General features: G+C 41.6%; 1 protein-coding gene across 2 annotated transcripts; it reads right to left on the bottom strand.

Moving 5' to 3' along the window:
- Positions 1 to 2632: 2632 nt before the first annotated feature.
- Positions 2633 to 17771, bottom strand: wnt5a (wingless-type MMTV integration site family, member 5a). Of its 2 annotated transcripts, none has more exons than XM_034296095.1 (6): positions 17476 to 17771; positions 16417 to 16727; positions 12367 to 12521; positions 10994 to 11241; positions 6004 to 6296; positions 2633 to 4990 (listed from the first exon to the last, which is right to left on the bottom strand). In XM_034296095.1, exons 3-6 carry the CDS (start codon positions 12504 to 12506, stop codon positions 4532 to 4534), a joined length of 1140 nt encoding a protein of 379 aa, XP_034151986.1. In that variant the 5' UTR covers positions 12507 to 12521; positions 16417 to 16727; positions 17476 to 17771; the 3' UTR covers positions 2633 to 4531. The 2 variants fall into 2 exon arrangements, with proteins under 2 accessions (XP_034151986.1, XP_010874222.1); XM_010875920.3 differs by lacking the exon at positions 17476 to 17771 and adding an exon at positions 17299 to 17469.
- Positions 17772 to 18071: the final 300 nt, after the last annotated feature.

The raw sequence follows: 18071 nt of genomic DNA on the forward strand, positions 1-18071 counted from the left end.
ACATTCTGTGTAGCCTGCTGCCCTCCTTATCTCAATTTCACCAGTGGCAGAATGACGAGTTGTCCTCGAGCAAACAGTAAACATTCATAAACACGCCTGCATCATCTTGAAGCGAGAGAGACAGATGTACAGGCTGTGAAGATAAAGGATGATGAGATGTGGGCTGTAGTGTGATTAGTGACCTTGGCATTGGTTATGACCAGCATATTATATTAGAAGTATACAGCATCCAGCCTTTTCAGATATTAATAGTGAGATGCGCAATACCATTTTTGTCTTAATTAAAATAAGATACCAAGACGTATGCTTATAAAAATGAATTACTCAAAAAACGAATCTAATATGCAAAACTTTATTTTTTTGGAGACTGAACATTCTAAAGAAGCTTATATATATATATATACTTTTCTTTTCCCATACATGTCTGTCTTTCCCAACATGACACATTTAAAACGTACTCCTTTATATGGAGTCTGACATTTTGCTAGTGGCCCCAAATTCACCCTTCTCTAAGCTATATTCCACTGCAGCTTAATGGGCTCTCTTTATATCCCTCTCTGCCTGCGTGACAGAGACAAAATAACCATCAGCTATGTCACTGTAGGAAAACTTAACAGTAAGGTATAGATAACATTAGACTTTTATGAACTGATTAGAGACCAGGTGTTTGTGTGCGTACGTGTGTGTAAGATTGAGAGTATGGGGGGAAGTGGAATGGATTCACCCCTGTAGGGTTCAGATTTCTTGTGTCCATCCACTGTGCACCTGCATGTTTTAGCTACCAGTAAAAGGAAGCCCACACTGGATTGAAGCTCAAACACACACAGACATGCACATACGTTTGGGCTCCCATATGCATAAGGATCCTAAGGGTTGATGTTTGGATTTCACATATAAAACAATAGCGTTGACAAAAAGGTCAAAGACAGAAAAATGGTATCTGCTGTCAGCCTCTCTGAAGCTCTCTCTTCCAACCCCTCTGCCTCCCTCCCTTCCTGCCTAGTTGGCCTGTATGACACCAATCAGAAATTTAAACATGCCCGTCATGACGTCACCTAACACATTTTGCAAAGGGGCCAATGAGATCTTAAACACATGCACAAAGAGGTCCAGTGGAGAGGGGTCACATATGGGATGTGATCCTAATGTCTGTATCATTTTACCGGTGTAAACGAGAGGCGGTGTCAGGGACAATTACGTTGTAACACCGCTAGAGCAACTGAAGTCATCCCGAAGCACGCACGCACTGAGCTCTTCCCGACTGAAGTCATTCCGAAACACGCACGCACTGAGCTCTTCCCGACTGAAGTCACCCCGAAGCACGGACTGAGCTCTTCCCGACTGAAGTCACCCCGAAACACGCACGCACTGAGCTCTTCCCGACTGAAGTCACCCCGAAGCACGCACGCACTGAGCTCTTCCCAACTGAAGTCACCCCGAAACATGCCCACACTGAGCTCTTCCCGGCTGAAGTCATCCCGAAACAAGCACGCACTGATCTCTTCCCGACTGAAGTCACCCTGAATCACGCACGCACTGAGCTCTTCCCGACTGAAGTCATCCCGAAGCACGCACGCACTGAGCTCTTCCCGACTGAAGTCACCCCGAAGCACGCACGCACTGAGGTCTTCCCGACTGAAGTCACCCCGAAGCACGCACGCACTGAGCTCTTCCCGACTGAAGTCATTCCGAAACACGCACGCACTGAGCTCTTCCCGACTGAAGTCACCCCGAAGCACGGACTGAGCTCTTCCGGACTGAAGTCACCCCGAAACACGCACGCACTGAGCTCTTCCCGGCTGAAGTCATCCCGAAACAAGCACGCACTGATCTCTTCCCGACTGAAGTCACCCTGAATCACGCACGCTCTGAGCTCTTCCCGACTGAAGTCATCCCGAAGCACGCACGCACTGAGCTCTTCCCGACTGAAGTCACCCCGAAGCACGCACGCACTGAGGTCTTCCCGACTGAAGTCACCCCGAAGCACGCACGCACTGAGGTCTTCCCGACTGAAGTCACCCCGAAGCACGCACGCACTGAGGTCTTCCCGACTGAAGTCATCTCGAAACACGCACGCACAGAGCTCTTCCCGACTGAAGTCGCACAGAGCTCTTCCCGACGCACGCACTGAGCTCTTCCTGACTGAAGTCACCCCGAAGCACGCACGCACTGAGCTCTTCCCGACTGAAGTCACCCAGAAATCTAAAGTTTGTCATTTGCTGTTATATGCAACATTAACAGTTCGGATTACGCTCGTGCAGGAGAAGCAAAGTCTCCTCCTCAAAAGGAAACTCTCTGCCAATTCCCTCTCTTAACAATACTAATTTCAGCAGAGTTTATCAGGGCCAAAAAGTTATTTTTCTTAATGATATAGTATTTTTTGAATTCATCGTTGTGAAACCATTCATCATCGGCACACAAGCTTAAAAATGACCCCACCAGTTCAAGACCTGCCTTAACTCAACCCTGGTTCCTCCAAATAATCAATCACAGAAACCACAAACTTGGAAGTATGGCTGGATGTAATCACAACTCTCAGTGAGCTGTGAAAAATCCTGGCCATTTTTATCTGTTCACCAGAGTCTGTCCATGAGAGGTGTAAACTAAGAGTCCACAAGCCAAACTCCTAATAGAGGTTCCAGATAAGTTTATTTAATGACATGTTTGATTTGATCATATAATTAACTTGTAGAATCAATGTCTCCTACACCATCAAAAGCAGACACTTCATAGTTCAGAATGAAAGAGTATAAAAATACAGACAAATCTTCCCATAGTCAATTCTGTACACAAGAACAAAAAACAGTCTATTTCTCACTGAGCACCAGGATAGGGGAAAATATACACAATGTTCAAAATCAGGGCTAAATACATGGCATAAATACAAACTTAGTTTTTAAATGTGAAGTTGAATTTAACCAGAACAGAACAGATTTGTATTGAAAATTACGACTATTCAGCAGGTTTTAGTTTAATATTTATTGAAACAAAGCACATCGATCCAATAAAAAAGGAAATAAAATAATACCTACTGTAAAAGAAACTTTTTGCAAACCCCTATTATTCAAGAAAGTAATAAATAGTTTTGATGGATAATGATAATGTATAGAGATTGAGGTGTTTAATGACAATCACAGGGGTAATGTACAGAAACTGAGTGGTATTCAGAGGTTTGTAGCTACAATTAAATTGTGATATTAGTGTGGTCCGTGATATTAACTGAAGTTGGGTAAAACATAATGAGCAGGTGTTCTAGATCAATAAGGTGCATTTCCCTTTACAAAAACAACACTGGGGAACCAAATGGGTGTGGAAAACATACAGTATCTTTAAATGTGAAAAATTAAGTAACCTGAAAATACTGTACTTGAAAATAAAACGTGTACAATTCAAATACATTGAATGAAATAGAGCTGTGTTGTTTTTTTGTTTTTATTTTTTTTAAAGAGATCTGGATAAAAGAAAATAAATACATACAATTTAATGATTTGTTGGTTTGTTGGTTAGCAGTACTATATACAGAACACAGAGTATCTCACCATCATAACCACAATATTGCCCATATATATTCAAACCATGTAAGTAGCATTTATATGTTAAGTGGATATCTGTATTTATAGGGAAAAAATTACTTTAATATGGCATATTACAGGCGATGCTCTGTAATTCAAAACAAACAGTCCTACAGTCGGGCTAAGGCCTCAGGTTCAAAGTGCATAGGATAAATGTATTTAGGAGGTCTAGCCATGGTGTCTGGGAAGTACTTGGCGTTGTGGGATACAGGAGGAAACAAAACCAAAACAAGAACCAGAACTCTCCCACTTTCCTAAGGCCTTGTTTGACAAACACAACCAAGAGAGAGGCGCTGTGCAGGACTAGGGCCAGAATTTCAGATTTACAAACCCAAGGTGCCAGATTCAAGAATCCAACAGAGGCTCAATCTGGGAACCCGCCCTGTGGGGAAGCATCCTCTTCCCAAATGGTGGATAACAATAGGTACCTCTAACAGCCCCAGTTTCAATACTTAAGACTTTGGGTGTGGGCATTCTCCAACAAGCACAATTTTGAACTAAGCTAGTGTTATGAAGCAGGAGCAAAGCTCCCATTTCACAGTCATGGCAACCAATTGGACATGGCCGTTTATAAACTATAAGGCACACCGATAATAAACCAAACCTAGTTGGCCGCTGGTCTCCAAAGGTTGAGTATTCACGGGTTTAAAATTTGCTTTGGATCACCAGGCAAAAAGAAGGAAATTGATGACAAATAAATATTTGACCATATTATCAGTTTGTGGAGGCATTTGATTTTTTGGGAACTTCTACATGGAAAAATAAGTGTGAGTCTTTCGCAACTGTATAATTGTTTAACTCTATAAATATAATTTATATAGTTTTTTTTTTGCTTTCTTCCCCTCTCTCTCTCACTCTTGCTTCGCCTTCTTTGTCCCACCTCTGCCGGATACATGCATGCATGCACACAGACAGGATACACACATGCATGCATGCACACAGACATGCTCTCCGCCTCCTCACTTGCAGACAAACTGGTCTACGGTTTTGGTGCACCGCTTGCACTTGACATAGCAGCACCAGTGGAACTTGCAGTGGCATCGCTCCACGATCTGGGCCTTGTACTGGTCATAGCCCCGGCCGCAGCACATCAGCTCGCAGCCGTCCATTCCTTCGGATGTCTTATTGCACAGCCTACCTACAGTTCCCAGGGACCCCGTGCTCTGATTGGACAGGCAGTAATCTGGGCTGGACTCTATGTAAACCAGGTCATTGCTGGTAGGGGGATTAAACTTGCTGTCCCGCTGCACCAGCTTGCCACGCGAGTTGAGCTTCATGGAGGCGGCGCTGTCGTACTTCTCCTTCAGCGTTTCGCCCACCTTGCGGAAGTCGGCAAGCTGCAGCCAGCACGTCTTCAGACTACAGGAGCCTGAAACGCCGTGGCACTTGCAGGAGACATGGGCCAGGTCTGACACAGTCTAAAAGAGAACAGAATAAATGAGAATGATTGAAAGAAAAACAACGACAGAGACCGAGCTACCAAAGAAAGCAAAGAAAATATTATTTTGCATGAAAGCAGGCTGAACAAAACCATGCAAATTCATTTGTACGTTCATTGTGTCAGAAATGTGGAAAAAGCCCTGTGAGCTGTTTTTGTTTAGGCTGCATCAGAGGATTTGGAACAAACTACAGAAAGCAGTGCGTTTTCATGATCCCATCTGACAGAGATCAAAAACAGGCTTTGGGAGGATTGAAGATACAGAGCTGTAACATGATCAACTGACACCTGTCCATCTGATTGACCTGGATTGCCTTTCCAACCTCCACTCCCTCAAAACACTGTGGGTGTGCCTCTGTGGGTGTGCCTCTGTGGGTGTGCCTCTGTGGGTGTGCCTCTGTGGGTGTGCCTCTGTGGGTGTGCCTCTGTGGGTGTGCCTCTGTGCCATTAAAGAAACATACACAGGCACAGTGCTTCAATTTATTAGGGTGTGTCATTGCAAATACACATTTTTGTGTCGTTTTGTCTTACCAAGCTACATATTTTAACCTAATTAGCAAACAATCGCTTATTTTAAACAAAAAATGTATTATGGAAACATTTGAAAATATCTTGAAATAAGATACATTAATTGTATTAAAATCATTTTTAATGTATGTCCACTTTCGCTATAGTGATAAAATACTTACCAGCAACGTAATTTAGAGATGTCAAAATACGGAATCTGTAGCCTTAGGATAAACATTTTTTGTTGCTAAACTTAAGCAGGTATACATTCAAAATTAAGTAATTTTTAAATGCTTTAATACTGATCGATTGACAGTGCATTTAATTCTTTGTACTGACCCTCAACTGTGGTATTACTTTCTAACAACTAAGGGAACACCAAGCAGATAATAAGAATAATTACAAAATGAATGATGCCTTGGTACAAGTGATTTGGGCATCCCAATCATTTAGTGACAAGAATGTGTGAGTGTTATTCATCCTCACCCTCCTTCCAGCCTCATTGTTGTGCAGATTCATCATAAGCCGGGCGCTCTCGCCGGAACCCTTGGCATAGCTCTTCTCTCTCTCCCGTGCGTCGACAAACTCCTTAGAGAACCGGTAGCCGTAGTTCAGGTTGTCCCCGCAGCCTCCCCATAGCCAATCACGAGGGAGGTCCTTTGGACGTGCGGCGCGGCTGCATCCACAGCTCGACAGATCACCCTCTCTGCAGGCCCGGCTCACTGCGTTGACCACGCCCGCTGCGCTGATAGCATAAGTAAATGCAGTTTCTCTGCTTCCTGGGGATGGACAGACAAGTGGTCAGAAAGACAACCTAAATAATTATATTACAGTGGTCTAGGCTGGGCTGTGACCTGAGGATTTAAAGTGATGAGATGTCAAATACAAAAAGGGAAAAAATGTATCACTTTAGTGAGTCAGGGGAGCAGAGCCGGGCCACAAACGGCACTTCATGGAGCTTAAGCACACATCAATGTGAAGCAGGACAACCATACTATGTTGACAGATAAATCAACACTTATAGGTATTCTAGGCTCATTTTACCCAGCTTCCCACAGTAGAAGGACCCTGCCTATTTGCACACAACATTAAAGGGATATTTTTTTTTTTATGTGGCATGTTATACCTAATTTTTCACTGATTTAAATTCACCATAGCTATTTCAGACAAAGTTCCATTCATGGGATAATTTGGATGGCTTAATTGCTATATTTAGGCAATTGACATTTCCCTGTTTGTTCCATCAACTGTGCAAAGCATCTACAACTCTTCCCAAGTTCTCTGATGTCACCCATTCTGGCTTCCAGTTAAAGCTAGCATCCACTACCAGACCATGGTGCTGGACTACAGATCCACAAAGGGAACTACCCCTCGCTACCTTCAGGCCATGCCAGAACCCTAGAGCCCTTTGTTTTGCTACCTCAGCCAAAACTGAGAAGGTTAATAAAAGTCGACAATTAGGTTTGAATTTTTTTTTTATACCCCTTTAATAGCCTGCCTCTTATTTTAGTTTGAGGCAGCTGTTGGGAGAGCACCCGAGCACCCTCCAGTGGCAGCTGCCAAACCCAAGCACTGTTCCAAACCAGTCATTTCCCCTGAAAGACATGCAAACTGGCTCACCGCCTACTTCTCTCAGACACTCACTGTTAACCACCCAATACGATCATCGCCCAGAAAGCCTCTCCTCTTCAGCCTACAGTATTGCAGTTAGAGTGAGCGTTAGCGAGAGAAAGAGATGGAGAGATATTTAAGGGAAAAGATAAAACAGAGATAAGCACTGAAATCTGAGTATATACCTGCTGGCCTAAATCCATAGGAGGCATATTGTAAGGACAACAGCAGGTTTAAGTGTGCGTGTGGGGGTGGGTTAAAGACAGAGTGAGGAACAGGGGTGAAAGAGGGGAAGTCAGGAGGTGGAGGCACTGAATGAATCTTGTCCAGATGGGAAGTCCCGGCGGCAGGGTCGGCCAAGGGGGAAAAAGGTTATTAGTTTTCTACAACTCCAAACGCGGTGCAGGAGATTGGCCTAATAGCGGAGCTGTCGACAGACAAGCTGTCCTCTCCCCTCCATCTCCCTTTCTCCCACTCCCCCTCTCAGGACAGAGCCTATGCCTCTATCCTTCAGAGAAGCCATCAAGTGACCTGGTTCGATCCGCCTGGGGGCAGCCAACATGGACAACTGGGGCTAACCTGGGGCTCAGCCCTAAATCAGCAGCACTGAACAGTCAGCCAGACTGGGGAGGATATGTTTATTTGGCTCAGACTGGGCCGAGACAGGAGCCTTGTCCTCCCTTTAATATAGGGGTGAGGGGGGCTGGCCTCCTATCGATGTCCTCAAATATGAAGACATATGTATAATTGGATTCTCAGAACCGTGGTGGGGCCAAGACGAAAGCAAGCTCAGACCAAAGGTATTCATAGGGAAAGGACATACATATACACCCACACAAGTAGCACACATTAATTCACGCACACTGGTGAGCACACTGTCTCAGGCCAATAATGGTTGTCACTTGAGGTGATAACAGTAAAGGGTCTTCAGAAATCCTGCCCTTTTCATTTCTTCTCTCATGTTGTTTTCTTCACACACACACACACACACACACACACACACACACACACAAATGCTCAAGCCATCTCAATGTTGGGCAGAACGGCATGAGAGACTTGCTTTTGTTTAAATGAAACATGACAATTATGGACAGTAAATGCCGGCAGTAAAACCACTTCAACGCGGATTCCCGTGGCGAAGTCAAACACAGGAGAGAACATAAAACAAACACTACCATAAAATAGGATCAGGACCAAATACTGAAATACCTCTGGGTTCAATCAGGGGCAAAAGATGCTTGCATGCATGTGCAGACCTGTGTGCAAACAGTGCAAACACATTTCATTTGTGTTCATGCATTTAAATGTGCGGTTGAGAAACTGAACGTTGGAGCTGAACGATGCGCATAAACACACACACAGGGTGTAAAGTACATGTTCACATGCATGCAGTGGCGTTTGAGATACTGTACATTGGGGCTGAATGCAATTTGTCCCTGTTACGAACATCAGACTCGGACCATGAAGCCCCAGTCCACATGTGATTTATTCAAGAGACCTCACCGAGAAACTATTCCCCCAGCACAGCTGCTCAACATCACCCTATGATTACAACAGAAGAGGGGACCTCTAAAAACTTTTGTGGGCCAGTAGGATGAACAGGAATGGTGGCCTTGCAGTTAGAGCGTTCGGCAAGTAACTGAAAGGTCACAGGTTTCAAATCTATAAGCCGACGAGGTGAAAAATCAATTGCTGTGCCCTTGAGCAAGACACTTAATACATATTGCTTCATGAAAGTCACACAGGAAAATAATGTATGCAAAATGACCCAAAAGGTATTTTGGGAGGAAGAACTTGTGTACTCAAAACTACAGATGGGGCACCTTAATTTGATCAGCTGGGTGTGGGAACATTTCTGCACAGCAAGAAATGCAAAGTTGTTTGAGATTTTAGGTTTGTAAATTCTACTTCAAATAATTTAAACTTATATTGCCCTAACAAGAAATGTATCAACATATATAATCTATGTAATTCAAATGTCCTGCTGCTGTAGGATTTTATTTGCAGCTCTGGAAAACAGGTTCAAATTACAATGTAGCATATGTAGTGAACCTCAAAACCACTAACTAAGAAGTGGTCACACATTAACTTCAACTCCTCATTTAACCACACTTACCACTTCTACTCAATCTCTACAAATGCAGAGTAAAATACAACAAACCAGAATAGTATAACGTGGAGTTTACAACCTTTTCAGAAATGAAAGCTACTTTTAAGAAAAGAAAATATGTTGCAAGCTATTCATTTTGTTTTGCATTCAAATAGGCACATTCTTCACTTATACAAAATCATTGTTGTGTATGAATATATATGTAGAAAGGGATTCTCAGAATGGCAGGGGGGCCCAAGACAAAAGCAAACTCAGCCCAAAAGTATTTACAGGGAGGACGGACACGGACACACACACGGACACACACACGGACACACACACGGACCAAAACTACCACTTGCATTTTCTGTCAATATACATGTAAAGAATTGTTATAGAAAACACACTAATGGAGCCCTATAAAGATGTGGTATTTCTAATACCCTATTGAACACAGTAAAAATAAATTTACAAAAATAATAAGATGTACCGTATTTTATATATAACATTTCTCCAAACGATGTGGTGAGTTACATTATTTAGAGATCATAACATAAAATCAGATGTTCAGACTCTTTCCTCTCACAATTTATCAATGTAATTACAGGACTTGTTAAAAGTATAAGAACAGTAGGTGTGAAGGAAACATGTATTTATTGTATCTTCAAATTGTATTATGCAAGAAGTGGTTATGGAAATGCCTTAATGCACAAACACTGAGAAAATAACCATCAAACCAAAGTAAACCTGGAGACACGTAATGATTATGTACTGTGATGCCTCCGCTAAGAGGACTAGGGGAAGCTTGAAGTTAATTAAGTTACAGAATATACTAAATATGTTGTGATGAAGATTATGGGCTGATTATTGTACATTCTTGAGATATGATGATAGATGTGTGGCAGCCATTTCACTGCGCTTGTCAATAATGATGTCAATGTATCCTAGGGAAGCATAATCCGCACTGTAGTTGCATGCTGTTGGCTAGAGCACAGGTGCCATGAAATTTGATGTCCATGTCAATGATTAAATTACATCAGGCCTGTAAGAAAATGTCTTTGACTGTTATTTTAATAGCACATCTGGCCCTTTAATTGTGTATCTAGTGAAAACATTGTGAAGGTTTAGCAATGGTTCTGTACAGCTGTGGCTCATTTCATGTCAAAGTTTGTAATAACAAATAAAATATACAAACGATATACTTACGGATTATATACTTCTGCTGGGCAAACCTACTTTGTAGTTTTGGAAGGTTTTAGGACTAACTTAAAGTCCAAAGTATTTCTGTCAACTTAATTAGCTAGTAACCAGCTACAGAGAGTGATAAAACACATTGACAACATAGAGAAGGGTAACAAAGCTGGACATGAATTGCCAGATATCATGTTAGGTGTGGCTTTTAAAGCCAATAGAAGTGGGTTTATGACAATGTTCACTATATAGTAGCTGGGAGCCTGTATGGTGTCTGACAGTAATACTTAGAGATTTGAAAGTTCGTAGTGGATCAAGTAAAAATTGCATGAACCTTCTGAATTATTTGCTACAAACCAGTCAAGATTGACCTGTCTTAGACCCCCTGGATAAATGTCTCAAAAATAACCTTCCTGTGGCCTAGGATGTTCCAATGATCTAAGCCTCCGATGCACTTGTACTGCAGCAGAAATAGCTTCAAATCCAGCCCACAGCTCATTTACCAAAAACTAGATTTTACCACTGTCTCTATCCCATGAGGCATGAAAATGCTGGAATATGTATTTCAAAGAGAAATAACCTCACCTATCTGCATCACTCGTCCGAACACGGACGAGTTGTCTACCGTGCTGCAGTTCCACCGGCGATGTCTGAACTGGTACTGGCACTCCCTTATGCCAGTCTTGGCTCCCTCGCCGATGTACTGCATGTGATCCTGGTACAGCTGGCAAAGTTTCTTCTGGCCCTGAGACAGACCCACCAGCTGGCTGCACAGAGGCTGGGCACCAATAATGTAGGCCTCTGGGATTAGCAGAGGGTTCATGGCTAAAGACCTGAACAAAGGGAGAGGTTGAGAATAAGCTTTGGTTAGACAATGGCCTTGAGCAAGACACTTATTGCTTTGTGTACAAACACTTGTGCACACAAACACTCAGACACTTTGAGCAGCTAATCCCCCAAAAAAGAAGAGGTGCACAATTGGCGCCAACTCCACGTTGGTTGATTGGGGTAAGAAGTACAAGAATGAGAGAAAACACACTCATAAATCAAACAAACAGATAATCCATGTGGGACCACATGTTCACTTCCTCTCCGCTTTTTCAAGCAGGAGAATCCTTCTCAAATTAAGATATTAAATGAGTAAAACCAAATCAAAACTGTAGAAATTATTGTGGTCATATGTGTATTATTGTTTTACTGACTAACAGTAAGGAAGAACTGAAAATTCTAAAACTGATTGATAAAATATCCATCTTACAACTTAGACAATAGCTTTTGAACAATATAATGACTCAACACATACTACTTCATGGATGTGTTGAAAAGACTACGGGTTACTTTCATCTTCTGCCTAATGACATCAGTACAGCTAATTACTTCAGGATTATTCTCTTTAAAGTGATTGGTTTATTGTTTGTTCTAGTTTCCTATAAGCAAATACAAAACATGTCTGTAAAAGTTTTACTTTCTGCCTGGCACAAATTATTCAGAGTTGTGTAATCACAAATACACACACCATAAATACATGCAAAAAGACACGCACACAAATACACACATACATGTACAGAGACCTATGAGAGAGAGAGGGAGAGACTCGTGTCTGCACATATTTGGATAGGTACTCAAAAACCACAGCATTGACTGTTTTATATAATAAAAAATGTTGGTTTGGCAATACAGGGAAAAAGAAAATATGCTAAAAAATTTGTATATCTAAAAATCTTCTGCGCTACGGTCAGCAAGTTGTATTATTTCACATGTGGTGGGGTCAGAGCGGCCTAGTCACACTCGGGCACACACTTTCACAAATGGCGAAAAGCATAGCCATCATGCCACAAAGACGTGCATGCACGTACCGTAACAGACATGGACAAGTGAATAAAACACAAACCGAGAAAATACCCACAATACAGACACACAACCTGAGAAAATAGCCATGTAATGGAAAATGTACATACCACCATGAGTTTGCCTCCACCACCACCTGCATGAGCAGAGTGAGGAGTGTGAGGGCAAACACACAGGGCCTGGAGTCCATCACGCCCCCCGCCTGCGCCGAGGGACAGCACACACGCACCAGCCGCCGCAGGAACAACATGTTGGATCAGCTTGACTGGTACAGGGGAGAAACGGCCGGACAACGGGTCAGACCGACAGACAGACCAACAATAGGGCTAAATAGACCTAAAACTCTTAACTGGATTTTATCAGTGAATGCTTAATTGAATTATATGAACAAAAATATATTATGAGTGTTCCGTTGCTGTGTGTGTGTGTATTCCAGTTTTACTATTGTAGTGAGGACTATTTTAGTGAGGCCATACTCTGAAAATAACCTCTGACTTGTCGTCATGTTTTTGGTAAGAATTAGAGTTACCATTACTGTTAACTTTAGGCATTAAGGTTTAAGAATAATGGTTAGCTTAGGTTTGTGCAGAAAGGTTACTATATTGATATCAAGATTAGGGTAAGGTTACAGTAAGGGATTTTTTTTTAATGGTACTAAATCGCAATTCCCAATTGTGTTGAGAGGCATGTGACCATCTGTGCCTGCAGCAGAGCAGGCTTTTGGCAGCAGGTGAGTGAATAGCATTGTACTAATAAACAGGCAGACAAAATAACAATAGCCTTCAAACCCAAACCAACCTGTAACAGACATACCACCATACAGCCAGTTGGCTGTACCCAACATAAGAGCATTCTTCTACAATCAGACAAAGAAGAGGGAGAGCAAAACAGAGGGACAGAACGGTTGAAATAGGGTGGAAAAGAAATGGAAAGGGAAAGAGCAACAAAACCTGTGTGTTCAACTGTATCACAAAGAAACATTGATGTGTAATGTGCAGTTAAAACACACATTCCAAAGGAAGTTGCAAAGCCTTAACTTTCTACTTGTATTCAATTTACTAAAGCTTGACCTATCTCACACGTTTTTCAAGGTAGCCTAAATACTTATATTTGACCCAGCACTAGAACACATTTGTCTCATGAGGATGTCTAGACTGTTAAAAATATCTAATATGTGAATACAATTCTGAGCAAGTTAGGTAATATCTAATGTTTAATTCATAATTATTTTATACTATAATACTTTCATCCATCGTTTCCACCACAAATGGCCAAGGCCAACTATTGAGTTGTTTTACATTATACACGTAAATCCAGCATTTTAATGTACACATTCCTTTTGGATATGTATACGTTTGTGACACAGACGGCCGCACTGACCTACAATTTCCTAAACATATATGTTTAATCAAGTTTAAAATTTATTATTTTAAATCCTAAATAATACTTTTTGAAAATATTTAACAGATTAATTAGTAAATAAAAATTTTAAGCAGGTTATTTTAAAATAGCTTGCAAATAGTTTTAACACGTATTCACCGCGCAAAAAGCATACCTGACGATGTAATCTACACATAGGACTAGACATGTTTGACCACTACTTTGTGGTTATAAGCAAAATCATTGAAAAATATTTGATTAAAGGACGACAATACAATCAAAACATAATTAGCTATAGAAGACTTGCGAAAACGGGGTAATGATTTGAATTGATGGCGAACTTCGTGAATATACAAATATAGGTCTACAACCAGCGACTAAATTATGTCTAGGTGAAGTTGTGATTTAACTAAGTGAAAATACTTAATCGAAGTAGCCTGTTTAACTGCAATTGCAAAATCCGTTCTCACTCAGTTCTGGTTCTGATAATTGAAAAACTATTTCCTTCACATTTTATGGCTATGGGTTATATGAAATGGCAATGGTTGTGTGAATCTCTGCTTCTTGGTTTTCGAAGCTGTAGTGACTGTTGAGACGGAGTCGCTTAATTTGTCAAGCTGTGCATTTTAAGAACAGGCCACACTCACAGAGACTGGGCACGTTAAATAGTCATTAATGACAAGGCCAAATTCACCGCACGCGCGAGCGCGCGCACGCGCGCAGACACACACACAGACACACACACAGACAGACACACACAGACAGACACACACAGACAGACACACACAGACAGACACACACAGACAGACACAGACAGACACAGACAGACACAGACAGACACAGACAGACACAGACAGACACAGACAGACACAGACAGACACAGACAGACACAGACAGACACAGACAGACACGCTTTCAGTTTTGGCAGTGCCTTTAGGGTTGGCGGGTAAAGTCAGCTGGCTGAAAGTCCCCATTCTATTCTTTCATTTTAATTACAGGCCTAAAGGTAAATATAGTCATACCGGGGAAAAAGCACACACACAGACAATTCCTAAACAAGGATTCTGTGTGACGGAAAATATTGGCCAATACTTGTCTGCCCTAGTAAGGCCGCTTGTCCCAGATGCAGGCCCTAAACCGCGTTCAGGTGTGAACGGAATCCGAAGATCTTCATTCCCGTAGCAAAGATCACTTGAACTGTCCTACAAAATTATCAGAATTAAACCCGAGTTAAAGTTACCCGAGTTTCCGAGTTTTGACTTGTTATGGCTGACAGTTTACCTCTCCAATCAAATGACAACAACAATACGTTTGACAATAAGGCTACAACCTTGGCAGTGTGGATATCATGCCTAATCACAACATTGGTAATATCACCAATTTTAGTAGACCTATTATCTATGATAGGAAACTAGATAACATCTTATTGGTATAACAATTATTTCGAGTTCATATTTCCAACGTGAAGACTCCGGTCTGTCCAACGGATGAAAGAATAGACTTAAAAATAAGCACAGCCGCAAGAAACACGTAAAAGCTACATCAGTGGGTACTTCGCCTGTAACAGGTAACCTGCTAAAAGAACAACCACGGATGAGGTGCAGGACACGTTTTTATACAGTCAATTAAGAGGCTGGAATATTTGAAATATATTATTTTTTCAGAATTGTATTTTACTTATTTTAAGTAACTGAAATGTTGTTCACATTCGAATAACTGCAATGGAGAATAACTATCCCCAGACGCTCAGAGTAAGTGACATTCTGCTCAGACGACAGCCACTCTCCGGTATACAAAATTCCCAACTTATGTGACTTCAACCTAGTCAAGCCACATCGACCTAAAACTATGAGGAATACGGGCAGAAAAAAATACCTTTACGTATAAGTTAATAGTTATCATTGGCCTATACAAATATCATGACTAAAATAATGATTAAATAATATATTATATTTCTCATACAACAATTAGGCCTTAGGTATTTTTAATATCCACATTCATTAGGTGATAGACTAGCTAAATAAACGATACTACATATTTACATGGAGAATAAATTAGGCCTAAACCTCAGAAATAACAATTAAAACTGAATAGTTCGTTTACTCTCAAAGTATTTACCCCAACCCAATTATATGTTTCGATTTAGAGAGCAGGAAAATAAGTCATATTGTTAATTATTTTCATCGAACACATAGATAAAATGTTCCCACAAAAAGTAATTGACATAATTTTGGCTAATTTTGGAAGAGTAATGAAAAGCCTACATCTGTGCATATCCATCTCGTTTTATTCAACTGTGGAGTAGGCCTACAATTCCGTACATGAAAATTCGCATACAAATAAAAATCACTAAAGCGTTAACATAATATTAATCAGTCTCAGGCTGGAGCAGGCACAAGCTTCGATTTCGAAGGCCAGAGGAGGGAGACAGAGTATATGTTTTGATGGAAAGAGCGCATAGATGATAGCCTAGTAGTTGTAGAAGAAAAAAATTAACAATTAGTGTACAAATTAGAAAATGTGGCATCCGTTTAACAATGCAGACAATATTTTAGGAAAAAGTGTACTTCAGGGTGAAATCATTCTGGTGAATGTTTTTGGATTGACTATAGACTGTGGTAAAACGAAAGAGAATCCTTCCTAAATAAAATGACAAGAACAAGGCCTGGGCATTATGGAGAAGTATGTGTTGTTTAGTTTAAAGTATTTAGTTTAAAAAAAAAAATCAAAAACAATGTATTTAATAACAAACCAATCAACTAACAACAATCTAAACTTACCAGGGAAAAGGGTGTTTAGGTACAATAATCCACTTTCGGAAGATGATTGATGATCAAACGAATAATTCCAGTGCCAAGACCGTATCGTGTGTTTGGAAAGAATCCTTTTATACTGGGGTCTCAGGTCGGTTGCAATCCAAAGCAGTTAGTGCAAAATCTGGGTTATACGGGGTGGTCTCCTGTATGTAATGGGGCAAGGTGGTGGTAACCGTGATAGTCCTGCAGCTCTCAGTGGTCGTCGTCGGCAGATTGGCACGGGCAATCGGTTATCAACGAAGGCGCTCCGTGCGCGCGGAACAGTGGTGAGAGAGCTGGGTAGAGACGATGGAATATATTCACGGAATTTATTTACAGTGTCCAGCAATTCGAATAATTCGAACCTTTATTAAACGTGGGCGTGATTGACAAATAAACAAGTTGCCAAGTAAACTTTTGCGACGTCGTTCGATAGTAGTATGAGAGCGGTGATTTTAAACTTCCAAGTTTCCTTGCAGCTTTATAGAGGTTCCAAAGGGCTGGCTATGAGTGAAGCGCAGCTAAACACACGAACTGCTAAGAGGTGAGGAGAGATATGATCCAACAGCAGTGACACCTTTAACTCAAAGCAGGTTACCCATGGAAACATCCACACAGGGTTCCTCGCCACAAACCTGAGGCCGCTATTTCATCCTCCATTCCGCAAAGAAACGCCTGCACTCGTAAGATTTAGTCTGGAGAAAAAAAAACTTTACCCGCAAAAAGTGCGTTCCCAACACATCCCCTTTGAATGGCGCAAGACCCAAACTTCACTAAATCCACTTCAAGCTTGCCACCGGAGAAAACACTGCAAACAACCGCACTGTGTGTATGTGAGAGATGGCGCGTGGAGATCAGCGGCTTTACCTGCAAATAGTGCGCTCGGAGAGTAACCCCCGCGCGGTATTACGTGTGGGTGTGTGCGGGTGTGTGCGCGTTGAAGGGCAGACAGTGTTGCAAATTCCCTCCGCTTCTGTCACCTGCCCGGTTGCCTCCTCTCTCAAACTAGCAAACCCAACCAATGATGCGCGGGGGAAAACTTACTGATGGCGCATGCGCAACAGATATTCTCCCAAAGCATTTTCTTCTTTAAAGTCACACAAGTTTTTGGGGGCAAAGAATGCGGGCCAGTTGGGAAAGACTTGGAAGTTGCGTCTAGGTGAAAAGTAAAAAAAGGTAAAAAAGAAAAGGGCGGAACGGTCTGTAACAAAACAAGCGTATCTATTACCTAAAATAAACGTATAAAGCACCCGCGGCTATTAGCCAATCCGTGCCAGAGCCGAGTTAGGATTTTCAAGCGCAGGAGATCGAGTTACCTCTCAGTAAAAACCAAGGCAAGCAGGTCGACACTGTTTGCTTATACAGAGGGCTCTCGTCATGCGCAGGCCTGTATTCATTAGCATTACGGTCATTAGAATAACTATTATTTTATTGCCGAACATGGGCGTTATCGCAGAACATTGGATTTGAACAAGTTGGAGGTTTATAAGGGCGCCAAAGTGTTCATGGTTTCGTTGTGATTATTGTTGTACAGACTGACTACAGAGTCCACATATTCTAAAGAGAGGGAGAGAATAAAATTGCAGCTAACCATTATTAATCGGTTTAGACAATATTTCCAGCAATTAAAGATCTAGGTG

This window comes from Esox lucius, chromosome 12 (assembly GCF_011004845.1).
Source record: "Esox lucius isolate fEsoLuc1 chromosome 12, fEsoLuc1.pri, whole genome shotgun sequence".
Taxonomy (NCBI): domain Eukaryota; kingdom Metazoa; phylum Chordata; class Actinopteri; order Esociformes; family Esocidae; genus Esox; species Esox lucius.

Bases quoted from the DNA above. Each gene is read 5' to 3' on its own strand.
- wnt5a (XM_034296095.1), bottom strand. From the start codon at position 12,506: ATGTTGTTCCTGCGGCGGCTGGTGCGTGTGTGCTGTCCCTCGGCGCAG. The intron at 6,297-10,993 runs GTGAGGTTATTT...GTCCATCCCCAG, and splicing joins CGGACGAGTGATGCAGATAG to GAAGCAGAGAAACTGCATTT. The intron at 4,991-6,003 runs GTGAGGATGAAT...GTTCTCTTTTAG, and splicing joins ACAATGAGGCTGGAAGGAGG to ACTGTGTCAGACCTGGCCCA.